The 24,848-nt window shown below is 54.4% G+C and overlaps 1 protein-coding gene across 1 annotated transcript in view; it reads left to right on the forward strand.

Moving 5' to 3' along the window:
* Positions 1–19,574, forward strand: part of SYNE3 (spectrin repeat containing nuclear envelope family member 3) — an 83,745-nt gene extending 64,171 nt beyond the window's left edge. Inside the window, exons 9-18 of the mRNA XM_032837509.1 lie at positions 852–1,034; positions 1,555–1,698; positions 2,693–2,827; positions 5,817–5,978; positions 6,106–6,278; positions 6,692–6,821; positions 7,935–8,093; positions 10,989–11,138; positions 12,144–12,182; positions 19,164–19,574. Of these exons, the coding sequence (XP_032693400.1) occupies positions 852–1,034; positions 1,555–1,698; positions 2,693–2,827; positions 5,817–5,978; positions 6,106–6,278; positions 6,692–6,821; positions 7,935–8,093; positions 10,989–11,138; positions 12,144–12,182; positions 19,164–19,394 (1,506 nt within the window). The 3' untranslated portion in view covers positions 19,395–19,574. The remainder of the gene's footprint in view (positions 1–851; positions 1,035–1,554; positions 1,699–2,692; positions 2,828–5,816; positions 5,979–6,105; positions 6,279–6,691; positions 6,822–7,934; positions 8,094–10,988; positions 11,139–12,143; positions 12,183–19,163) is intronic.
* The last annotated feature ends 5,274 nt before the right edge of the window (positions 19,575–24,848 follow it).

The following is a 24,848-nucleotide window of genomic DNA, read 5'->3' on the forward strand; positions in this document are numbered from 1 at the left end:
CACCCAGAGGGCTCTGCTGAAACTTTCAGGAAGTGATCACTTTCTGCCTTGGATTAGAATTACCTACCTGGCCGGGGGGATCTTCGTTCTTCCTTCCCAGCTCCGTGACTAGCTCAGTATCTCAGTAATATCACAGGAATAAAGTGGATGGACTCTGCCAGCTAATGACAAGACCCCTGGGGGCCCTCTGAGTCTCAAGAGGTGCTTACTCCAAATGGCAAATTAATCAGCGGGAACCTGAGGCTTGGCCCAGGGCTTTGGGGCAGGAGGAGGGAGCATAGGCTGGGGGGATGTGGTCAGGGCAGGCTTCCTGGAGGAGGTGGGGCCTGGGCTGTGCCGCGTCTGACTGTGGCTGCATGGGAGCCAGCTTCTCATCACATGAGTCTCCTTTAGGCCCTCCCTCACCTAGCGAGCCCCACACAGCGGAATTCCACACAGCGGTCACCTCTTCTGGGGGGCCTTCCTGAATTCCCACTGACCGCGCTCCCCGAGGCCCCTAGACCTTCAGAATGTCCTAAACAGCGCCCAGGGGGTAGGCCCATTGCTGTCAGCGATGGTGGGGTGGGGGACGGTCATTGAGGAAAGGATCACTGGACCCTGGCGGGGGGGATGGCTGGAGAGGAGGTAGACTTCTTGCCCAGGTTTTGGTGATTAGATGGAAGTGGGGGGGTGACAGCGGATTGCAGTGACCCTGAAATGCAGGGCCTCCCCAACGCGTTCTGCCATCCCCTCTGCTCCGGGCATGAAAGGCGCACGTCCTGTGGGGCGGGGTGGGGGGGGCAGCAGTCAGCCTCCCAGTGCGGGCCTGCCCTGCCGGCCCCTGGGGTTACCGGATGCCTTGTCTGCCTCAGGCGGCGCTGGCCGAGAGCTCCCGCTTGAAGGAGCAGCTGACGGGGCTGCAGCTGAAGAAGGAGTTGCTGAGGAGCATCTTTGGCCCGGACAGAGCCACGGCCCTCCTGGAGCAGGTGGCGAGCTCTGTGCGGGACAGGGACCTGCTGCACAACAGCCTTCTGCAGAGGAAAAGCAAGCTGCAGGTGGGTGTCCCGGGTCACCCCCTGGGCACCAGCCCATCTGGGGAGGGAGGGGGGCGGCCTGCCTTCCTGCCTCAGTGGTACCACCGGCTGCCAGTGGCCTGCCCTCTCCCTTTGTCCCCATGGCCTCAGCTCCTCATCTGTACACGGGATGTGATGAACGAGCGAGCCTTCTAACGAGTGTCCTGGGCACCTGCCATCCCCTCCTCTGCCCCCCAAACCCCTGTCTACACTGCTGTCACACACAACCGGCTTCCCCGGGGTTGGGGGGGCAGGAGTGTCAAAGATTTCTGTACTAGAGAGCGGAACAGCAGTCATGTGAGGACCCCCATGGTGATTCCAGGGAGGGCGTCCAACCCCCGCAAGGGCTCCAGGAAGCCTTCCTGGAGGGGGTGATGCCTGAGTGGGTGTGAGGCGGCCAGGAGAAGGCTGGAGAAAGAGCCATGGGGGTGTGAGGGGCAGGTTGTGCAAGGTGCGTGTGAGGAAATTTAATTTCTGTGCTGCCCATTATGTGTCTCTGCAGAGCTTGCTGGCCCAGCACAAAGATTTTGCGGCTGCTTTTAAGCCCCTCCAGAAGAAGATCTCGGACCTCCAAGACAGGGTCCAAACTGAGAATGGGCTTCAGCAGGACCTTCCTCGGAAACAGGCCCAGCTCTCGAGGTTGCAGGTAAGGGCTCGGTGGGGCCCGAGTGGTCCTGCTCAGGGGCTCCGCTGCGCCCAGAAGCAGCTCCCCTCCAGCCGCCACGGAGCCTCTCACCTGAGCTTGGACCTTTCCTCTGAATTTCTGCTGATTTATCTGGTGGCTTCCGGCCTCCGAGAGACCTTTAGTACGTGCAGACAGATGATTCCCAAGCCCAGCAAAGTGGTGTTTACTCTGTGATTCCAAAGTCTACTGTGGGTATTGTTTTCCTTAAATTGCTTTGCTAAGGGTTCCTACTGAGTTCAGCGGCCTTCAGTTAAATAATTGGATTTTTGAAAGTGAAAAAAATGCTTTAAAACACCTGCAGGCTGCGCACAGGCTGCCAGTCGATAATTATCGGCTTGATAAGGAGCTGATAAGATTTTAAATGCACGTGATACAAGGATCCTTTTAAAACTCCAGCAGAGCTCATCCTTCCGTTGAGAGGGTTCTTAGGAAGACTTAAAAATGGTGCATTTGGGGGCTTTGAAACTCAGGTTGGGCTGTGATTCTTCTCCAGGTCAAGTGGTCGTCAAGTAAGAATTCACATGGGAGTTTGCTCCCCAGAGAAGCCTTCCAGGCTTGTCCCAGATTTTTTTTTTTAAGATTTTATTTGACAGAAAGAGCACAAAAAGGGGGAGTGGCAGGCAGAGGGAGAGGGAGCAGCAGACTCTGTGCTGAGCAGAGATCACAACACGGGGCTCGATCTCAGGACCCTGGGATCTTGACTGAGCTGAAGGCAGATGCTTAACAGACAGAGCCACACAGGCGCCCTGTCCCAGAATGTTTTTGCCTCCTTTTAAAGATCTTACCAGCTCTGAGAGGGGGACCTGTCAGATGGCCATATGGTGCAACCTCAGGGGTGGGGAGCCCCATCATGCTGGGACCCTCCCAAGCTCCTCTACTCAGAATCTCTCCCCCAACCCTGATCGGCTCCCATGACAAGAGGCAAACAGGACAGCCACACTTGCTTTTTCTGCAGGGGCTTCAGGAAGAAGGGCTGGACCTGAGGGCACAGATGGAGGCCCTGAGGCCTCTCATCCAGGGGAACCCCAGCCACCAGCACAAAATGGACCAGCTTTCCACCAACTACCAGGCCCTGCAGAGATCTCTGGAGGTAAACCAGGCTCCCGGGATCCTACACTCTGGGGGTCTTCCTCTGTCTTTTCTTCCTTTATTCCTTCCAACCTTTCTGTGTTTCTTTTTCCGTTCCTATCTTCTCTTCCTCATTCACCCAGCAGATGGTTATTGAGCACCTCCTGTATGCCAGGCAGCGTTCTGGGCCCCAAGGCGGAAGGCTGCACCAGCCAGCCAGCCAAAGCCCCTGCTCCCGGGGGGATTGTATTCTAGTGGGTGGATGGACCATGAGTCAGCAAAATAGCAAGTTAGATATATTTCCAGTTGTGCCAGGAGGCGGAGGAACAGAACGGGCTGCTCTGATCCCCACAGCAGCCCCGGGGGTGCAGTGGGCGTTGGCTATGTTAAGGGCAAGTTGAAAGTTGCGCTGCAGCTGCCCGGGGCTTCCTCTGCAGCGCCCTCTAGCGGCCTCCCTGGGCTTTGTCGGGTCTGCACCCTTCCACCCACCCCTTGAGCCCTGGGAATGGGGCGGGGTACAAGCTTCTTCAAAACTGGCCTGAGGACAAGTTTCAGTGACTGATTCAGGTAGGGGCCCGGGTCTGCCTTGGTCACCTGTGCCCAGGGGATTGTGGGGCCGGCCCTCAGGCAGCCATTCCTCAAGAAAACAGTCTAAGGCGGGCTTCTCCGCGCTACGGGACCTGGCCTATTTTAATAACAAATGTTCCCAACATCCTGTGTCATCCCGAAATTCATAGAGAGTCTAAGTGGCCCACGCAATGTAAGGACGGCATGTAATGCCTTTCCTGTGATACGAAAGAGAAAAGGCAGTAGTTAGAATAAAATGCTTTTGGCATGTAAGTGTGGAAGGTGGTCCCAGGAAGGCGCGCCCCGTGTGGGTGACCGCCCCCCAGCGCCTCTACTTATGAGATTCTCCGAAAATGTGAACAACATTTGGTGAAGTTTCAGTCACACCAAAGCACAGTCTTCCATCTGTTGATGGAAGTAGAGGCATTCCTGGAAAAATCAGCCTGTTTATTAGGACCAGAAACCTCTGTGTTTGTCCGTCAGCTGGGGAAAGTGTCCAAGCTGGGGTCATGATCAGCATGTTTCTCAGCACTGCGGGTTCAAGGAGGGCACGAGGAAACCTTGCAGGCCATGGGGCAGTGGGGTGGCCACACCTGTCACTCTCACTGTATCTGCAGGTGTCACTCCTGCCCCATCACTGTCACAGCAACCAAGCCCCACCCCCACCCTGCGAGCTTCCAGGAAACATGGACCCACCTGTAGATGCCCACTGATCTGCGTGACTGACTTAACTCCACTTAATAAATTAGCGGCTAGTGGTCTCAAGGTGGAGGCAGGGGGCGTAGAGAAAAAGGAATCACCGTCCCTGCTGCTTGGGAGCCCACAGAGCCCAGAGAAGCAGCAAGCCTGAACGCTAATGCTTGTATCACGTGATGAGTCTGCTTGATCGTGATAATAATTAGAAGCAGCATTAGCTGAGCCCGATTAGTAGTGGGGGAACGCGGATTCTCCAATCGTCTCATGCTTCTTCATTTGTTGTCTACATGCTTTTTCAAAGAAGTCATGCCCCCCCCTTTATTACTGGGGTACTCAGGGCTTTTTAAATCCTTTAAGTGCAAATAAGTCCTTCCCCCACAGCCCAGGTGACCCTCCTGTCTCCCCTTGGGTGGCGGGGCACCTACCCCACTAAGCAACCCGAGGCCACTGAAGGCATTGGGTCTGAAGGTGCCCAGGGGACGGGAGGGGCAGGTGTGGTGACACTGCGGAGCAGTGGAGTCTTAGGTGACTGTTCAGGCTCTGGTCACTGGTTTGTTGCAGGAAGATGGGATGCAGTGTCTGTGTGTCCCCAGCTCTAGCGGGCCTGGCGTCCAGTGGTATCAGCCAGCATCTGGAATGCAAGAGGGCAGGGCCAGCGGTGGCCTCAGCCAGGGCTCGCAGAGAGACCCGGGGGTCTGACTGCGCTGCGGTGGGCTGGCGGGAGGGCTCAGAGGGGCCCAGGTTGGGTGACCAGGAGGACAGACAGGCGCCTTCCTTTCCTGAAGACGGAGAAGAACAAGGCCCAGCCTCAGAGAGCTGAGAGGGGCTGACCCAGAGGAGGGGCAAGAAAAAGCAAGACCATTTTCAAAAACTATCAGAATATAATCCTATCTAGAAAAGCAAACGTCTAAGTGTGCAGTTGGATGAATTTTTAAAAACTGTCCACGTTACCAGCACCCAGATCATGACACAGAATAATAATGGCTTCCCCCGGCCCCCAGAGCCCCTCATGCCCCCCGCAGTCACTGCCCACCACTCCTGGCACCTGAGGGTTACCCCGACTTTCAACTTGGAACACCATGGATTGAGTTTGCCCAATTTTAGATGTTATTTTAATTGAATCTGACAGAACGTTATCTTTTGTGTCCAGCTCCCAGCTGCCCACAGGTTGGCTGTAAATTCATTCACAGTGCTGCATTAGGTTCTTGTTTAAACTGTTCATTCTAAAATATTCCACTGTCTGAAGATAGCTCCGCATACGCACCCGTGCTTCTGTCACTGGGCACCTGGCTAGCTTCCCGGTCGGGACTCTCACAAGCAGCACCACTTGCGGGCGTGCCTTTTGGTGAAGATGCTTGTGTCTGTTACATTTACCTCTGGAGTGAGATGGTTGAGGCACAGGGATGCCTGTGTTCAGTTGTAGTAGACACTGACCTTTGGTTCTCCCAAGTGGTGTGTGAGGGTTGTGCACACAGGTGGTGCGGGGAGCCCTGATTGCCCGCACCCTCATCTGGACACGGTGCCGTCTGTAAAAGTCATGCCAGACTAGAGGTACTTTAAACCACAGCTGGTCTGCCCAGGGTAAATTCGCTATACTGGGCAGAAGGGAGGACTCGCCTCTTGTGTTCCTGCTGGTGGGGAGCCCTAGGGGCCATCTTACTGGGGGGCCTGTAGGATGTGGGGGCGCCCAGGGTCCCAGCCCCCTCTGGTGCTCAGACCACACTGGGCCCCCCGGGTCTGTGCCGCAGGACCTCACGGACAGGTGCCAGCAGGGTGTGCGGGAGCACTGTACCTTCTGCCACGAGCTGTTGGAGCTGCGGCAGTGGATTGCCACGGTCTCTCAGAAGCTGCGGTCACACCAGGAGGACGCGGGCCCCTGGGATGCCCCGTCCCGAGAGGTCGAAGTCGAGGTAAGATGGCTTACCCAGTTCCCTCCCTTGCCTCCCAAGAAGCAGGCTTGGGAGGTCAAAGATCAACACGCGGGGACCGGAGACCCCTGCCCCGACCTCTCACTGTGCGGGGCCGCGTGTCCGGTAGAGGCTGCTGGCTGAGCTCCCGGAGAAGGAGGCCCAGCTGCCCCTGGTCGAGGCGCACGGCCAGCTGGTGATGAAGAAGTCGTCTCCGGAAGGGGCTGCCGTGGTCCAGGAGGAGCTGGAGGAGCTGGTGGCGTCCTGGCAGGCCCTGAGGCGGCTGGAGGAAAGCCTGCTGAGGTGAGGGTCCCTGGTTCGGAGCCTGGTCTCAGGCAACACCCCCTTACCATGCAGGGGAGAGCCCTGGGGTGCCCTTAGAACAGGAGGCCGGGGTTCCGCTGGGCGCCAAGCATGATGCCAGGCGCAGCTCTGGTCTATGCCAAGGGCAGTGTCCCAGCCTGGGACTGAGCCTCCAGCCCACGCTGCCTGGGGCCTCCCCCTTGTCCATGGGTACCTGCACTTTAATGACAAGGTCACGTGGGTCTCCAGTAGGAAACTGGAAATGCATGTGCCAGGGGAGCGTTCCAGCAAACCCGAAGGATTGGCGACCCAGAGGATGGGCTCCTACCACGCGGTGCCCCGGTTCTGTTACTTCCATGACCTGGCGAGTCCCCATCGCATCCCCGCGGTGACTGGCCCGTTTGTCTCCTCAGCCTCATCAGAAACCGGCAGCTTCAGAGGATGGAAGTGGACTCGGGGAAGAAAATGATTTTCACCAACAACATCCCAAAGGCCGGGTTTCTCATCGATCCCGTGGATCCTGTTTCTAGGCGTCGCCGTCAGGTGCGTCTGACTCGCGGGGCTCCCGGGGGGGGGGGGGGGGGCCGGGGCCGGCGTCAGGGATCGGGGATGGTCTTCAGCCACGTGCTCAGCTCAGGACTTGGCTGGGTCCCATCCTGGATGCCCCTGCCCCTGCTCCTTGTGCCACGGTACTGAGGGAGCCAGAGACCCCAGACCCAGGCCCCAGGGAAGGTCAGAGGTGTCCCTTGTGGGGACAGGTCCTCACCCCTCAGACACGAGATAGCCAGCCGGCCCCGCAGGGCTGAGGGCTTCCTGCTGGCCCCCGATTGCAAACTGCAGTCGTGTAGGGTGGGCCCCTCCTTGTGCCCTAAGCTGTATTTTGTTCGAGAGATCTAAGCTAACCACCTTGCGTTATCTGTCCCTTCTCTTGACGGCCAAGGAAATGCATTAAAAAGACATTCCTTCTTGGTTCTTCAGAAACCAATGCCAGCTCTCATTCTCCCCTGTATTCTAGTACTATCCCTTCCCAAATGACCTGCTGGGGGTCGCTGTGACCGGTGGGGTGGTTAGGGTGGGGGAAAGGTGGTCCGCACAGAAAGGTGGTCCTGGCAGAGCTGGGACCTGGGGCCCTCAGAGGGTCACACCCACAGCCTCGCTGACCACAGCCTTGCATTTTCGACATTCCCTCTGGCCACAGAGCCCGGAGAGGGCAGGTGTGGTGCACAGGTGACCACTGTTCCAGCCATTCTGGTAAGGAATAGTGGCGGCTGCTGCTAGGACACCAGCAGGTGGCCACGATGACCCACTGTCATAGCTCCAGCAGCTCAGGGCAGAAAGTGCTGTGATCCCACATGCCCCGCAGGCACCCATCCATGAGATCCTGTGGCACAGCCCTGGGGGACCCAGGGCGCCCTGAGCACCGGCCGAGGCAGACCCCTGGGCCACCCCAACCCCGCGGGACCTCCGGACCTGAATCAGAATTAAACTCCTAACATGGCCACATTGAATGGAGAGACATGCCTCCTCCCGCCCAGGCCTCTCTCCTTCCCTTTGTGCGTCCCCATCCCCACCTTCTGCCTCAGTGGAAACCCCCAGGGTTCGGGGCTGATGGGCTGTTTCACCTCTGATGCTTTGACGGCACTGTGTGCTCCGCAGGCAAATCCACTCCAGGACCAAGGCGGCCATGAAGGTTTCTCCCGGCTCCAAAGGGACTTGGAGCAGTGGCTGGAGGAGGAAAATGCCAAGCTGGTTAGAATCATCGCCATGAGAACAGCCACCGCCAAGGATCTGAGGACCAGAGAGACAAAGCTGCAGGTTAGTTCTCACAGAAAGGTTTCCCCCCGTGGATGTGCTTGCCACCAGGGAGTTTTTTAAAAAAAAAAAAAAAAAAAAAAAAGAGGACACACTTGGCTTGTGAGCCGTTTTTACTTATGTATAAGTAACAGTTCTTAAACTTTTTGGGTTCATGTATTTCAGAAGAACTCTAGAAGAACCATTCATTCCTTAAGCCTAGGGAACTTGGAAAATATCACTACTAATCTCAACTTTGATATCAGTTAGCTGTTGCTGTGTAACAAACCGTTCCAATGGCTTCAGACAGCCCGTTTCATTTAACTCATGATTCTGAAGGTTGGCCGTCTAGGCTAAGGCCATCTGGGCAATGCTTCTGGTCTCAGCAGGGCTCCCTGATTTGCTGTCAGTTATCGGTCGGCTGGGCGGCTCTACTGGGGGTTGGCAGGCTGCTGGAGATGAACCACGCATCTGCTCTCCTCCTGTGGGCAGCCCAGGCTTCTAGTAGCAGAGCCATTGCCTGAGAGGGTAAGTGGGGGAGCCCTTCTGAGGCCTAGAGTAGGAACTGGTACATGACTTCCCCTGTATTCTGTTGGACAAAGAAAATCACAAGGCCAAGCCAGATTCAGGTGGAGGAAAAAGAGTCTCCACCTCCTGATGGGAAATACTCAAGGTCATATCACAAAGGGCATGGATATGGCAGGGGAGGTGCGTTAGGAGCATCATAGCCATTTTTGCGATCCTTCTACCACCAATCTTCTTTCTCCTTCACTTCCATGTCTAAACAGTCCCCCAGCCCTTCTGGATTCCACCTCCTGGGTGCGTTTTGTTCTGTGCCCGCTTGCTACCACTGTGTTAATCTAGGTAGTTACCACTTCTGACCTTGATTATGGTGGTAGGCTCCCAGCTGGCCTCCTTCCTTCCTCTTGGGCCCCCATCCAGGTCACAGCTCAGTTCTGCAGCCACAGTGACCTTCAGCATCCTAAACCTGCCTTTGTTCTTCCCTTGACGAGAGCTTTTCAGTAGAGAATCCAACCACATCCGCACCCTAAGCATATCACACAAGGTCAGCTCAACCAGGCCCCAGCCTACCTCTTTTTTTCCTTGTTTCTCTGCAGTTTTCCTGGGATATGTTAGGGTTTGGAATTTTTTTTTACATTTTTCTTACCTGGAACTCATCTGGATTCTGGAATCTGTGGTTTAGACTCTTTCTAGAAAATTCTGTGATACGTTAACATATTGCCTCTGTTTATTGCCTCTTAACATACTGCCTTGTTCCCCTTCTCCTCTCCTTCTGTGATGCTGCTGAAACATGGTCTTCCTTCTCACTGGGGGCTCTATGTCTCCTCCCTTCTCTTATGTCTTGTTCATCCTTCAGTCTCTTCCTGTTGCATTCTGGAGACTTTTTCTACCCTGCCTTCGAGTTTACAGATTCTCTCTTTAGCTGTGTCTCATTCATTTTACACATGTCTGTTATGCCTTTACCTTTTGATACTATGTTCCCCAGTTCTAGAATTTCTACCCAGTTCTCTTGAAATAACCACTCTGTCGCTTTCCATAGCTTCCAGAACCCTGCTGATCTTCTTAAGCCTGGTGTTTAATCCTTTGAGCCTAGTAAAGAGACCTGTCTTACCAAGTGTGTCTAATAATTCTAGTATCTCAAGTCATCTTAGGAACGTTTCTTCTGCGTGTTGTTTCTGCCTGTTCTTGTTGTCAGTGTCTTGCAGGTGTGCGGCTGCTTTGCTTTTGTGCTGGGCATCGCATGTGGCGAAAGAAGTATAGGGCTCATTTGAAATTGAGGATCATCTCTTTTCCAGGGAGGATTTTGTTTGTGGCTTCCAGGCAAGGAGGGCTTTATTATTCTGAAACCAGGGAATCCAAGTTCAATGTTGGAGGCTCCCTGCACCCCCTGATGACGCAGACTTCAGTCCACACAGGGTGTGAGTTTATTTCTGATTAACCTTTAGGAAGTCTCAGCCACAGGGAGAGTGGGTTATGAGAATCTCCACTCCTACGGAGCCCAGACCTTGACCTTTGTCTCTGTAGCCCTGTGAGGCTGCCAAAATCATGATCTGCTTCACAACTCTTTCTTCTAGATTGGCAAGTGTCCTGCAAGCAAAAGCAGGCCTGACACTGGGCTTACTTCTCTGGGCTTCATCATTTCCCAGGTTTTAGCCTGATGTGCCTCACTCTCTTGCCAACTCCTGGATGCCTTCTTGGTGTTTTTAGTAGTTTGTCCTCGGCCAGAGGTTTGGTCCAATCATCTAGGGGACAATGAGCAGGAAGTCCTTCCTGCGGACCTCCTACTTCACATTTGGCCACAATTCATTTCTTGATTTCTTGCCACCACTTCCCAACCCCAGTTGTATCACAGACAACTTGCGACTGCCCCAGGTTAAGCCTCACTCTTGTCCAGCTCACACTCTAACGGGTTCTGAAAAGCTAGGCAAACTGCCTGTATCACACTGTGAGTAGGATGGGATGAAAGCAAGGCTACAAAGCCAGAATTTAGACCCATGTGCTCTGATTTGGAGCCCTGCTCCTACCCCCACATCACTACAGCCCCAGAGTCCTGAGGATTATCTGCCTAATCCCTATAGCCCACGTTGAGGCTTGCCCATGCCAACAGAAAAGCATGTTCAACAGTGGTAGCTTATTATAATGAGGGCAACTCTGATGTCAGGCTCTCCAGAGGACCCGGTTCTAGAACATTAGAGATGGAAGTAACCGTGGAGATCATTCTGGATTGTTCCTGAAAGTGACTGCCTGGCCTTGGCTTGAATTTGCCTGAAGGGGTTCTCACCTTACAGGTTCTGCCAGCCGCCTCTCAAGTGAAATTTGATTGGCTCTGTGTGACCGGCCAGGTGGGGTGGTCTGGTCCATTTAGAAGGCTCACAGGACACTGCCTTTTCCCCACAGGAGCTGGAGGCTCGAGTGCCAGAAGGTCAGCATCTCTTCGAGAACCTCCTTCAACTCGGGCCAGCAAGGGGGACCTCCAACGAGCTGGAGGACTTGCGGTACCAGTGGATGCTGTACAAGTCCAAGCTCAAGGACTCCAGCTACCTGCTGGTAGGTGCTAAGGAAGCGTGGGTCCCAGGCCCCGGGGATGGGATTCTGGCTAAGCCCAGGCTCACGTAGGGAGACGAGCTGGGCCACACACTTTCTGCCCTGGGCCTCCACACTCCAGACTGAAGCGACCACTCCAAGAGAGCAGTGCTCGGTTACAAAATGTCACATGGTCGTCTTGCTGCCCTGTGTGGCTGGCGCTCTGGGAACGATGGAGGGAGCCATCACAGTTAATGTGTGAGGATAGCTTTGCTGCCTACTGAGCTAAAACCTTCAGGACCCTATTCAGTCCTGCCTCCAGTTTCCAAAACAGGGGCTGAGACTCAGGACCTGTCTCAGGGTCATGGAGACAGGAAGCCGCAGAACCAGCATTCAGAGCGCCCCGCCCGGGGAGGCGTGATAGAGGGGAGCGCGGCCCTCAGCCCTGGGATCCAGCCCTGTTCCCCCACCGATTTTCTCTGTGATGTGGGACAAGCACCTTCCCCCTTTGTGTCCCCATGTCCCCTTGCACAAAAGAGAAGTAATAGTCATGAGAGCCTTTATGAAATGTGATGTCCATGTAACAATCCTATAAAGGAGGTGCTGTTGTTATTCTCTGCGATGCGATGGGGAAACTGAGGCACAAGGGCTAGCCCGAGGTGGGGGCCATTGAGGTAGCCTCGGGGAGGGTGGGGGCCCTATGGGTCTTCAGACCCCAGACACCAAGCTTTGGCGCTCCAACTCCGCTGTCCCTGCAACTACCAGTGCTGGCCACTAGGTGTCAGCATAGCCCCGGCCAGGGGCCCCCTGGCCGGCGCCTTCCCAGACAGAATCCCACCTGGGCCTGAAGTGCGTTAAAAAGCTCATTAAATCGAATCACCTGCTGGTTCAGCCTATCCAGATGACCAGAAGTTTTAAAGAAACACTCCCCTGACAGAATGAATATTCCATTACAGGCTCTGTTGGGATTTGAGTTTCACTCACTTAATGTCTTTTTTCCCCTTTTCCTCTTCTTCCCGAAAATAACAGACACAGAGTTCTCCAGGGGAGCCGACTGGATTCCAAAAGGTACCGTGTCTGCCATCTGCTCCACACGCTAGAGGGCAGGGTGTCTGTTGGCTGGTAGGCCTGCGATGCTGAAGCCAGACTCCTGGGCTTTCTGGAAGGTTCCATGAGGTGTGAGGCACATTTTGTGGGGAACGAGCTCTGGGCTGCCCTATGTGGGGCCCCGGGGCCCTGGGAAAACCCCAGAAGGGTGCAGAATGTACTCAGCTGTGACACACCTATGATAGAGGAAGGACCCTGGAGTTTTTCATGTAAAACCAGGATGTGGTGGGGAACGGACAGGGACACTGTTGATAGTTATGTGGGGACAACAGGTATACACCGGGACTCTCCAAGGAAACCCGGACCATTACGGGCATGCTGGATTGTGTGGCCCCCTGAGTGGTGGCTGGGTGTCCAGGGGTCAGGGTAGGGACAGAAGGGGAAGGGGGAGTTGTGCCTTTCCTGTTCTACCAGCAGGTGTTTCCGCTCGGACCCATTAAGAAGTGCCAAGAACCCCTCCTGTGGTGCTTGCGGGCCAAGACAGTCACAGTGACAGCAGTAATAATCCTAATGAGTAATAATTATTATTGCCCTCAATGCTAGGTAGTAACTGTCCACTGTGTGCCAGGAATCGTGCTAAATCATGATCAGGGCATCTCATTTAACTGTCCCATCAACGCTCAAGAGGCATCATTCCCTCCACTTAAGCATAAGGAAACTGAGCCAGGACTGGATTGGAATGACTCGTTCAGCCCAGGCATGCAGCTTCCGGGTGGTCTTTGACCTCTGGCTCCAAAGCCCACATCTTGGCTTTCCATGCTGTGCCTTGTAGACGGTATCCCAGGGGCCCCGTGGGTATCCCTGTTTCGGGGAAAACCCAATGTAAATTGATGTCACCTTTTCCAAGGAAACACACTTGTTTCCCTGCCAAGCACTGGCCCGTAACGAAGGGAGCCTTCAGCGTGCTCTGCTCCAAATAGCTCTGGGTTCCTCGAGATCCCTAATGCCATGGAATCTGTTTCCAGGTGCTTTGCGCACCAGGATTTCTTCTTGGTCTCTGGCTGGGGCTCACATCTCACATCTGCAGGGGAATGGGTGTCCCCTGGACTGGGTGGGGCCGTCACAAGACCAACACTGTGCTTTGGGCCCGGCGTCACCTAGCCTGGATCGAGTTGCTTTGCCTCTTGGGGCTTACTTTCCCATCTGTGAAATGGAATGATCAATTATCAATTATCAACGCTGACTTTATTTCCTTCATGAATGAATATGGAAGATCATGTGAACGGTTATTCGTAGAATTTTTCAGAGAGACTAGAGGCCTGGTTTAACCCCCAATTTGGAATAACAGAGGGTCTCCCCAAGAAATGGGGAAGAGCATCAGGAAGAACAGGGTGTCTCCCACAGTCTAGCCTGGTGACTCCTGGTGGCCTCCGCACTGTAAGCCCCTCCATGGGAAACCCTCTTCTGATCTAGAGCTCCTGGTTGGACTCCATGGGAGTCTTGTCTGGGTCCCTGATGCCTTGCACACAGTAAGTGCTCACTGAATGTTTCTGTGTAGGGGGCCACGTGGCTGGGGGCACCAGGCCTCCCGAGGAGGCTCAGCGTCCCAGCAGCCTGTATTGGCTGAATGTGGAGTGTCCACAGCCCTGTGTTCACTTGCTGTCTCCCACTCATTCACTCATTCATTCATTTCACAAGGGTTTACTGAGCCCCAACTATGTGCCAAGCACTGATCTGGGAAATTGAGATCCATGGGTGAGCACAAGAGCAGAGACCCGACCCTGGGGACTGGGCGTCCTGGCGGGGTGGAGGGCGCCTGGGAGGAGGGCTCACAGGTCCAGCTGATGGTGCTCAGGACAGTGAGTGTCTCTGGGGCGGGGGCTCTGAAGAGCAGCAGCAGACTGGGGTCTTATCAGGGATTGTCTTATCCGCAGGCTGCAGACGTTGGGCACAGTTTTGTAGGGTTTGCAAAACAGGCAGGCTCTATGTGGCTAAAAAAAAATGTGCTTATTCGGGCTCTGTAGAATAACTAAGTATGTGGAACATCTGAGTTCTGTGCTGGCTGGCTGGCTTTTGTGAAGCCGGCTGCGGGGAAGTACGCAGCCTACGAGCCAGTGTGCAGAGACCATCGTGGGCTCACTGATGTGACAGCTGAAGCACAGACTTCTGGGTCCCACTCTGCGTGTCTGATTCACAGGGGCTGAGATGGCCCAAGAACCTGCGTTTCTAGCAGGTTCCCAAGTGATGCTGAGGCCGCCTGGGACCACACTTTGAGAACCACGGCTTTGTGCCTCGGATTTGAATCTAAGACCCACCGTTAGCGTGTGTGCCTGTCCACGTGTCCCTCAGCCACAGTTTTACGCTGAACATAATGAGGGTCCACTGAGCTAACGGTCTGCAGAGTTCCTGTAACAACCCGCATACAGTAGGTGCTTACTTGCCCCATCAGTGAGGCCCCGGAAGACTTCTGCGGACACTGCCCCTGCTTATCTTTCTGAGAACAAAGGGAGCAGTGACGCTCCTGGGGGTGGAGGGATTTCTCCCTTTGGTTCGGTTCTTGAGTGGGTTTTGCCTGTCTGTGTGTGCGCATGCGCATACCTGCGCCAGTGCGCGTGCACGTGCACCCACGCGCGCGCCCGACTGGCAGAAAGCAGACTCTGTCTTCAGGCGTTGTAATCTTGCCAACTTAAAAACCTTTCGTATGTGATTTTTAGTCCAAAAGGAAGGGGGAGAAAAAAACCTGCCCCAAAGCTAATTATTTATGAGCAGTTGGTTCTCTGCACTTTTTTTTCCCTCCATGCACCAAGTCATTGAAAGCTCCAGCGACGTCAGTGGCTTCAGCCTGCTTGTTTGTATAAACACAATAATTAAGATTTATTAAATTTGCAGCTGCCTACACACTTGGCAGCTCGGTGCCACCGGAGACGCGTGCCTGCAGCATTCAGACACAGGACACGTAATTGCTTTTTCAATCGCAAGTGGGCCGTGAGTCGACTGCATTTTTGCATGGGCGCGGGGAAGGGGCGTGTGGCCCTTCTGGAGACAAACTTTTGTTTGCTGAAGAACAGATTGGCAAGGGTTTCTGGTTGCCTGGGTCGACTGGGGCAGGGCCAAGGCACCGGTTTGCACGGCTGGAGAGCAACCCCCACCCCCTCCCGTGCGCACTGTAGCCCCTGTGGGTGTAGCCCCAGACCCCGAGCCACCCAAAGTCACATTTTATTTACTCCATCATATTGTATAGGTCTTAAGACTCGTGATTTTTCATATTTTCACATTTCTGGAGTTTGGGCGACTTACTAGGATCTACTTCTCTCCTCGAGGATTTGGGCTTGCTTCCCTCCACCACCCAGGACGCTCACCACCTGAGATTTCCCTAAATGGAAAATCTTTGCTTGCAGGTGGTGTCTTGTTTTGTTTTCCTTCAGCTCACGCTGATTGTGTAAACTCAGAGCCCCCCCCCCCAACACACACACCCAGGAGCTGTGGGTCACGTTTGCAGGGAAGAGGAACTCTCCTCGCTTCACCTAGTACCAAGATAATACCTTGTATTTCCTTGTTTCCCCTTTCTGGGAGGTGGGATGACTTCTTGTTTCCCCTGACAGGGAAGGTGAGGCCCCTTGGGGCCCAGATTTAGGTGGAGTCTCCCATCAGGTGCCCCATCTTGGTGGGTCGTGTCCTTTCTGAGTGGTTTATAAAATAATGACACACCTCGCAGTCGGTGTCCTAGATCAGAGGAAATACTGAGGTGTCAAATATGAGGAAGCCTTAGTGAGTTCTCTAAGTTAGATGGCAACTTTTTAAAAAATAATCTTTTTTTAAAAAATCTTTACTATGAGCATGACACTCTTAACACTCAGGTGCCAGCTTTTGTCACTCGTGACCACCTTCTTTGTAGTGGGAGGAACATGGCCTCTTGGCTCGTTTTCCATATGTGACAAAGGGCCCAGTTGGGGTGGGGACAGAGGAGATGTAACGTGGCTTTGTCCCGCTGTGATTCCCTGTGTGATTTGGGGGGCTAACTTTGCCTCTTTCTTGGTCAAAGGGTTGGGCTTTCTGGGACTGTGCAGTCTCTGACCTTGAAGAGGAGAGAGCCCAGGCTGGGCCTCCCCCCATGTGCTGTGTTATCCCAGGCCCCTGTCTGTCCATCTGTCCACCAAGCCCAGAAGCGACAGGCTACCACCGATGTAGGAAAGAGTCTGTGCTAACTCTTTGGACATCAAGGTTTTAAAACTTGCCTTTGACTTCAGAAATCCAGACAGGTTCTTCTCTATGTGCTCTATGTCCTCATCTCCCCCCACCCCCCGTCACCCAGCCCACCTGCCTTCTGCCCACCTCCCCACTCCTCTGAAGTTCACCCCCAGCGAAGTAATGGTAGCTCCTGCTTCACTAAGCCTCATAAGCGTGTCTCTGGCCTCCTGTCCCTGGCCTCTGGGCAGCCCAGGCTGGTGACCGCGCTCCCCGCCCATAGCTGCTCTGGCGTCTCTTCTCGTGCTGGGTCCTGGGTGCCTCTGTCTTTGTCTTATTTTTTCCAGTGAACACAATCAGTGTTGGTAAGACTCAGTGTGGGTGAAATTCCATTACTTAATGCAGAGTCGTTATTCAAAATCTTAAAGCTGCCTCGATAGCCTTTTAAAAAATTAATAGACTTTTTTTGGGGAGCAGTTTTAGGTTGATAGAAAAATCAAGCAGACTATACAGAGGGTTCCGGCTAGTTCCTCTCCTCGACCCCTCTCCCATCTCTCCCTTATTATTAACATCCTGCATTGGTATGGTCTGTTGGCCACAATCTATCTGTCACAATATCAACACATCACTGTTAGCTGAAGCACGGAGTTTACATCAGGGTTCACCGTGAAGTTTGTTCTGTGGGTTTGACAAATGTGGAATGGCACATATCCACCTTCCTCGTGCCACGAAGAACAGCTTCACTGCCCAAAAAATCCCCATGCGCCACCTACCCAACCCTCCCCCGCCGAGCCCCTGGCAACCACGGATTGCTCTACTGTCTCTGTAGTTTTGTATTTTCCAGAACATCGTAGAGTTGGAATCAGACCATATGGAGCCTTCTCAGACTGGCTTCTTTCAGTTGGTAATATGCATTTAAGGTTCCCACCTGGTTTTGGGTTTGCTTGAAAGCTCATTTCTTTTTGTCACTGAGTCATATCCCATCGCTTTAATATTCTAGTTCTGGTCTTTTTTGTAGACCTCTTTCCTCCGTGCAGGATCCAGTCCAGGGTCACCCACTGCATTCAGTTGGTACATCTCTTTGGTTTCCTCTAGGCTAGAACTTGTCTTCTGTTTTCCGACCTTGACCTTGAGTCCAGGTCAGAGATTTTATAGGATGTCCCTCAAGGCACGTTTCCCTGGTATTTCCTTGTGATTGGAGTCGGGCTGTGCATTTCTGGCAGGAATGTTGTGAAAGGGTTGCTGTATTCTTGGTGCCTTACTGGGAGACCCATGATGTTGCTGGGAACTCATGCTCACTCGGTGACTCAGGTGACTTACCTTTCCCCCTCCTCGAGACACTGCTGATAGCAGCGCCACCAGGAGGGCCTCTCCGCTGTGTGGGTTACAAGAAGTCTGGTTTTGTAAAATCAGTGACAAAGGGCTTCGGTGAGTGAGAACACTTGAGGCTGGAGGCATAGGGTCAAGTGTTATCAACCTGGAGGAGATCGTGTGGCAGGAGGTGAGGTGAGTCAAGTGTGAGAGCTAAAGAGTCAGAAGTGCTCAGATCAGAACCTCCCAACATCCACATTCAGCAATGCTTCCTCACCACCACCACTGCCGTTGCCATCCTCCCCACCTTCCTTACCACCATCACCATCCTCGCCATTGTCACCATCACCTCCGCCACCATCACCACCATCGTCATCATTGTTATCCTCCTCACCACCCGCATCGTGATCATCACCACCACATCACCACCACCATCGTCACCATCATCCTCATCATCCTCTCCACCATCACCACCATCACCACCTCCACCATCATCACCATCTCCATCATCTTCACCTCTTCCACCATCACCACCGTCACCACCACCATCATCATCACCATCTCCATCATCTTCACCTCTTCTACCATCACCACCACCACCACCACCACCACCATCACCATCCTCATGCTGTCACCATCACCACCACTACCACCATCACGTCATTACCGTCATCACCACCACCATCATTACCTTCATTGTCATCCTCACCATCACTTGACTGTAGCTCTTGGTTCCTGGACAGTGACCCTTTGGTTCTTCAAGGACCCAACAGATACATTCTACAATAGTAGTCCTACTTATATACTTTTTAAATTGGTATATAGATATACTTTGCTTTGACTCCTCTCTACAACCTGACAAATGGGGGTAGGTGTTTTATCCCCATCTTGCTGAGACTGAAATGGCCCAGAGAGGTTACTGACTCTGCCAAGGTCATAGAGATACTGTGTGACAGAGTCCACATTGGACCCTAGTCGGCCAGGTCCCTAAGAGCTAGGCCTCTGCCCTGCACTGTGCTGTCTTTGGGCCATGGGGCCTCTACTTCCCTGAGTAGCCAGCTCTTGGGCCTGCACTCTTTGGCAGTGAGGACATCCCACAAGGCCACAACCCAGCCAGTGCCTCTAGACTTTGGGAAATGTGTCTTGGCAACTTTCATGGGTGTTACAGCAAGATCGTTGATTAGGCTTTCGGACCCATGTGTCTGGCCTTTGGGTGATATTGGCGGTGTCGATGGTGACGGTGGTGATGCAGAAGGTGGAGGAGAAGGGGGAGGAAGTGGTGCTGGAGAGCGTGGCGCCGAGCACAGCGGTACCTTCCCTACCGTGACTGCCGTGAGAAAACCGGAGATCCTCACTTCCAGCAAAACGGACATTAGCCCCACTTCCCAGTCGGGCAAACTGAGCCCCAGCTAGTCGGCCCAGAGCCGCTGCTCGCCTAGCGTCCCCCTCGCCCTCCCGACCCGCTCAGGGCCCCTGAGCCCACTCACACCTGCCTTTGTTCTGCAGACTCCGCAGTGGCCGTGGCAGTGGCGGTGGCCGTGTTGGTGGCGAGACCCCCGCGCACTCTTCCGGAAGGCGTGCCGCGTGGCACTGCCCCTGCAGCTGCTGCTGCTGCTCCTGCTGCTGCTGCTGTTCCTGCTCCCGGTCGGGGAGGAGCCCCGCAGCTGCTTGCTGGCCAACAACTTCGCCCGCTCCTTCCGGCTCATGCTCCGCTACAGTGGCCCGCCGCCCACCTAACCCGTGGGGGACTCAGGGGACTCTCCTCCCTGACCCTCCGCCTGCCCCGGGGCTGCTTCCCAGCCTCCGGCGGGGCCGCCTCAGTATACATACCGTATTAATGTGCCCCAAAGAAAACCACTTTTTATACGGTGTTGTCTTAGCCTATTTATATGGAAGATGGACTGTGCGTGACCAGGGAATACCGGATGGACTTTTATATCCTCTGTGCGTAGATGCTCCGTCTGTATTGTTTCGTATAGGACATCTCTTTGTAGGGGGGACATGCCTAGCAGTGTGCATGTCCGGTGGGGTGGGGTGGCATTTTTGCCCTGGTCTGCGGTCCCCCCATCCCCGCGCCCCCCTCCCCCCGAAAGCGGGAGCAATAACGTCACTTACGGCCACCGCTTGCCCAGAAGCCAAGCCCCGAGCCCAGACGTCAGTGAGAAGACCCCCAGCTGTGGACGTGAACGAGCCACACAGGCCCTCGCTCAGCGCCCAGTTACTCCTGCTTTGGGCACAGTGAGGACAAAGGACAGCAGCTTAGATGCTCCGTGTTGAAAGCAGAAATTGTGATGATCGAAGGCGGGCCTGGTGACAGCAGTGACAAGTGACAAGTGATATCAAGGAATGAAAAGAAGAGCTGGAAGGAGCCCCAGCACTGAAACAGCACACAGCAGGAGGGCTCCGTGGGGGCGGGGAGGGGGTATGGAGAGCTCGAACCCCGCCCTCCTCTGCCTCCCGTAGCACGGAGCCATGGTGGACGTCTGGGGCCGTGACCCTGATCTGCCCGCAGCTGAGCTGGGGCTCCACGTGTACTATGCAAGGAGAAGAGAAAGAAAGAAACCTCATTGCTGGGGTCTTCGTGCAGAATGGGGAGCTCTGTGGGCTGCACCCCTGGGGAAGACCGCTCTCGGGCTTTTTTTCCTGGTCTGCACTGGAGCTGAAGGGCCAGAGGGGAGCAGCCGGCGCGCCAGGCACCGGGGATCTGGGATCCAGGACAGAGATCAGAGATGGACCTTGGAGCTGAGCCTGTCTTGGGGGCTCTGCCTCTTCCTCCTCCAACAAGGGACCTCAGAGAGAGGCAGGTCTTCTGGGCCCAGAGTGTCCCACAGGTGTCCTCATAAGGGCCCATGGCCGAGGCCACCCCAAATCCCAAACGAGGGTCCCTCTTGGCAGGGCTAGGCTGTTAATCTCCCAGCACCCCCTGGGGAGGAGCGGGTGGGGGGGGGACTCCATGCTGGGTCCTGAGGCCAGAAACATGTCCCTTCCTTCCCAGGGAACTCTCGATGGCTCCTAAGTGCATTATAACTGGATCGTGTTTTTCCCTAAATCAACACTAAGTGGCCTTTTAGAAAATGCCTCGTGCCCATTCTTTACAAACTGATTTCGTCTGTTCTCCTCTAGGAGGAGACCAAGGGGGGTGGGGTTATATAGGCCTTTGGGGTCATAAAGTGTCCAGACCCAGGAAGGCCCTCTAAAGGGAGGGAAATTGAGGACCCAGAAGGGTCCTGATTGACAGCACCAAGCCCCGCCCCACAGACCTGCACAGATGGCCTCTCCTTGTCCAGTGTCCAACGGCCCAAAGTCAGGCCTCCCTGAAGCTCGGAGAAGCTGGACATTCACAGGCAGGAAAATGGTATCGCCCAGAAGAGGTCTTGGTTTGCACTCGGAAAGCACACTTTTCTCCAGATACCAAGAAACCGAACCACAAGACTATTCGCCGAGACCACTACCGTGGACACTTAGGGCTGAGGGAACCAAGGCCTTGGGCCCAGGTGGCTGAGCCCAGGTGCTCCCTGGGCCATGTGGGTCCGGTGCTGGAAGGTCAAGGTCAGACTAGGGCGGGGCCTTGGAGCAATCTCCATTTCCACTCTCCCACTTTGCAGGTGGGGAGGCTGAGGCCCATCGAGGAGAGGAACTTAGCCATGGCCACACAGGGAGAGGCGAGAAGGCCAGACAGAGCTGGGCACCCCTGTCCCCAGGCTCACGGTGGCAGGACCCCCCTCCCACCATGTCAGCAGCTCCACAAGGAATAGGCACTCCAGGGAAGGCAGCTGTGGCCACCATCAGGGAGGGGGAGGGGAGGGCTACAATATGCAGGGCTGGTGGGGGGGGGTGTCTCTGCATATTTTTTAAACTTTGATAAGGAGGCCATAGAGCCTGCTTGTTTGCATAATTTTTTTTAAAAAAGAATTGATATTTTCATTACTTTCTTATGAATACAGTTGTGAAATAACCGCTTACTCGCTGGTGCTTTTCAAGTGTAATCTCTTCTGCTTCAAGTGGATGCAGACAGTTATGATTTTTATGACTTTCCAGCTTCCTGAACAACAACCGCAAAGAGCTTTCAAGTGCCATTTGAGAAAGGTGCCCCAGTGGGACCGGGCGTGTGTTTATTTTTCCTCTGTCCCCGGAGTGAGAGTCGTGGAAAGAGATGTGACTATCACAGCCTAGCTCCACAAGCTGGCGCGCGTGCGTGTGTGTGTGTGTGTGTGTGTGTGTGTGTGTATGTGTGTGTGTGTGTGTCACACAGAGAGAGAGAGAGAGAGAGAAGGAAAGAGGGAGAGAAGAAGAGGGGAGGAAGAGGAGAAGAAGAGGGGAGGAAGAGGAGGAGGAGAGGGGAGTATGGGAGGAGGCAGGAGGAGAAGGGGGAGGGCAGAGGAGGAGGGAGTATGGGAAGGGGAAGCAGAGGGAGAGGGGAAGAGGGGAGCAGGGGGAAGAGGAAAACAGTATGATCAAAGGTGCTGGTTCCCTCCTCAAGTGGCCTTCACCAGGCCCTTTCCCCAGCCTCACCTCCGTGGGGAAAGGCCCCAGGCATGACCTGACGGTGAGGGGTGCGGGGGTGCGGGGGAGGGCGGGGGGGGGCGCCCAAGGTGACTCGGGAGGAGCTCCGCATCGGAGCGGAGCGCAGGGACAAAGGCATCCTCCCAAGAGTGCCTTCTATTCGGTGCTTGCGGGTGCGGTGCCCGGCCCTTGCTTGGTGCCTGAGGAACTGTATTTCGTTTCATTCCTACAACAGCTCTCGGGGAGTGGCATTAACTCTGCCTCCACTTGCAAGACAGGAGAGCTGAGACTTGAAGACATAGAGATGCTTGCCCAGGCAGAGGTGGGATTCGAATCCAGGTCTGCCCGTGCCAGCCCAGGCTGGCAGGAGAGGAGGGGGCTTGGGGCTGGCCCTGCAGGGGAGCAGGTGCATTTCAGAGAGCGAGCGCTCTGCCCTCTGCTTGGCGGGAGGGCAGCTCCCATGTCTGCTTCCCTGCTGGTCTTGCCCAGGGCTCTGCACAGGGTCACCCCCCACCGTGGGGCAGGTGGGCAGGGGGCACAGTCCCCAGGGTCCTCTACAACACCTCCACACCAGTTACTTCCCGCTGCACTGGGAAGCAGGGCTTTCTGCCCATCGCAAGGCTGAGCCCCTCTCTGTCCCCCTGCGCGGTCCCAGACATGGCTGACGTGCCCTGTGCCCAGCACGGGGTGGGGACTTCAGCTGTGCTTGCTGCATCGAGTGAAAAACCCCAGAGGCGAGTGTGTTTGACACCTCAACTCCCCTCCAGGACTCAGAGGAAGCGGTTCCCGGTGTATGGGACTCACTCCGTCACTCACCTCCTTGCTCGGTCTCTGCTCTCACCTCTTGTGGCCGTGGATGTGCACACCCTCAGATCTTCCATGTGTATTGTCATTTTTTTTAAAGATTTTATTCATTTATTTGACAGAGAGAGATCGCAGGTAAGCAGAGAGAGAGAGGAGGAAGCAGGCTCCCTGCTGAGCAGAGAGCCAGATTCGGGACTCGATCCCAGGACCCTGAGATCATGACCTGAGCCGAAGGCAGAGGCTTTAACCCACTGAGCCACCCAGGTGCCCCGTGTATTGTCATTTCTGTTCCTGGCACAATTATTCATCTGCAGTCATGGGTCATGGTAAAAATTTGTGGGTGGAAATGCCAAGTTGAGAAGCCCACTTTCCCCCACTGGAGATTTCCTGGGTTGGAAGTATAGACAGTCTAGTGATTGGTTTGGCCAAGGAAGGGTCCACACCGCTGCGGAGCCCCCCCACCCCCACCCCGGAGGCCTCAGCCACCTCCCTACAACCTCTCTACTGTCAGCCAAGTCCACAGGGGCAAAGCTGCGCCATCTTTGCAACCTGACACTGACCAGCTGTTTACACCGGTCTGGTTAATGCAGTGTGGGCGGGTAGAATGGGTGTGTGTGTGTGTGTGTGTGTGTGTGCGCGCGCACATCACGTAAGTGGGTTTTGGCATCAAAGGCAAACTAACTTCACTGTTTAAAATGTTCTGTTATGTAAACAGTATTCGCAGGGACCATATCCACTCTCATCATATTATTTGTGATTGTAAAACACGCGTTTGCAATAAATGAAGCTTTCTGGGAAGGCAAGCCGTACCAGAGCCAAGTGAGTGTTCTGAAACGTGTGTGCTTTATCTCGGTTCACATCAAGCCCACAGCCGGCCTAGAGCCTTTCCTGCTCAGGAGGGAGGGACGCGTGGGCTCCTCTCGTCTCTTCTCCGTGCTGTGTTTCAAAGCCCCTTTCTGTTGCTCTAGTTGGAAGGAGCTGTGTTCCCAAAGTCTGGCTTGTTTTTGTTGTTGCTTTATGTGTTTAAAAATGTATCTGCTTTATGTTTGGAAATAAAAAATCTCTATTTTGGTCTATGAAGCAGTGTGTGGTTTGGAACATCTTTTTCTGAAGTTGAGGGGTTTTGTCTGAAGGGGTTCTGAGGAGAAAGCGGGTAGGTGGTGAGGCCTGACTGGTTTTTAAATTCTGACTTCTGGGCGGAGGCCACTCTGGTCAGGTCAACCTCTGGCCTCAGGGCAACAGCGGCTCTCAGCTCGACCAGAATGTCGGAATCACCTGGAAGCGTGCTCACAAACATTGCCAGCATCTCCCCAGTGACATTTTGAAAATTCCAAATGCACTGAGGAGAGAGGCGGCCCAAAACAGAGGCAGGCACCAGGCAAATAACAGAAGGCCCTCCCAGCACTTTGCTCTCACCCCTTGGATCAAAGCCCCATGTTGATGGTTTGTTTAACAAACAGTTCTTAGGTCTGGGGGTCTGGTTTCTGAACCCACAGGGCACTGGGCGCTATCCCCAGAGAGGGCGCAGATAAGGAGAAGGGGGGAACCATTCGAGGGGAGGTCTCAGAAACCAGCAATGAATCCTGGACCCACTGCCTGTTAACGACCCCTCCTCCTAGCAATGGCCCTGGCTTGCCAAGAAAAGGGGAATTTGTGTCTAGAATCTTCTGTTTACGAAGTATACCCACTTTCCATGGGAAGGCTTTAGAATAGAAAGGCTTTGCCTTTTGTGTTATTTACTATCCCCCCCACCAACCTCAAATTTAAAAAATACGCTGTTAACTTCAATACTGCTTGTCATACTTTTCCTGGTCTGTTATCTGAAGAAACCCTCATCACTTCCTGAGAGGAGAGAGAGAAGGACCTCTCAGGTGAGAAGAAGGT

Source organism: Lontra canadensis, unplaced genomic scaffold, assembly GCF_010015895.1.
Source record: "Lontra canadensis isolate GAN:19392208 unplaced genomic scaffold, GSC_riverotter_1.0 scaffold98, whole genome shotgun sequence".
NCBI lineage: Eukaryota > Metazoa > Chordata > Mammalia > Carnivora > Mustelidae > Lontra > Lontra canadensis.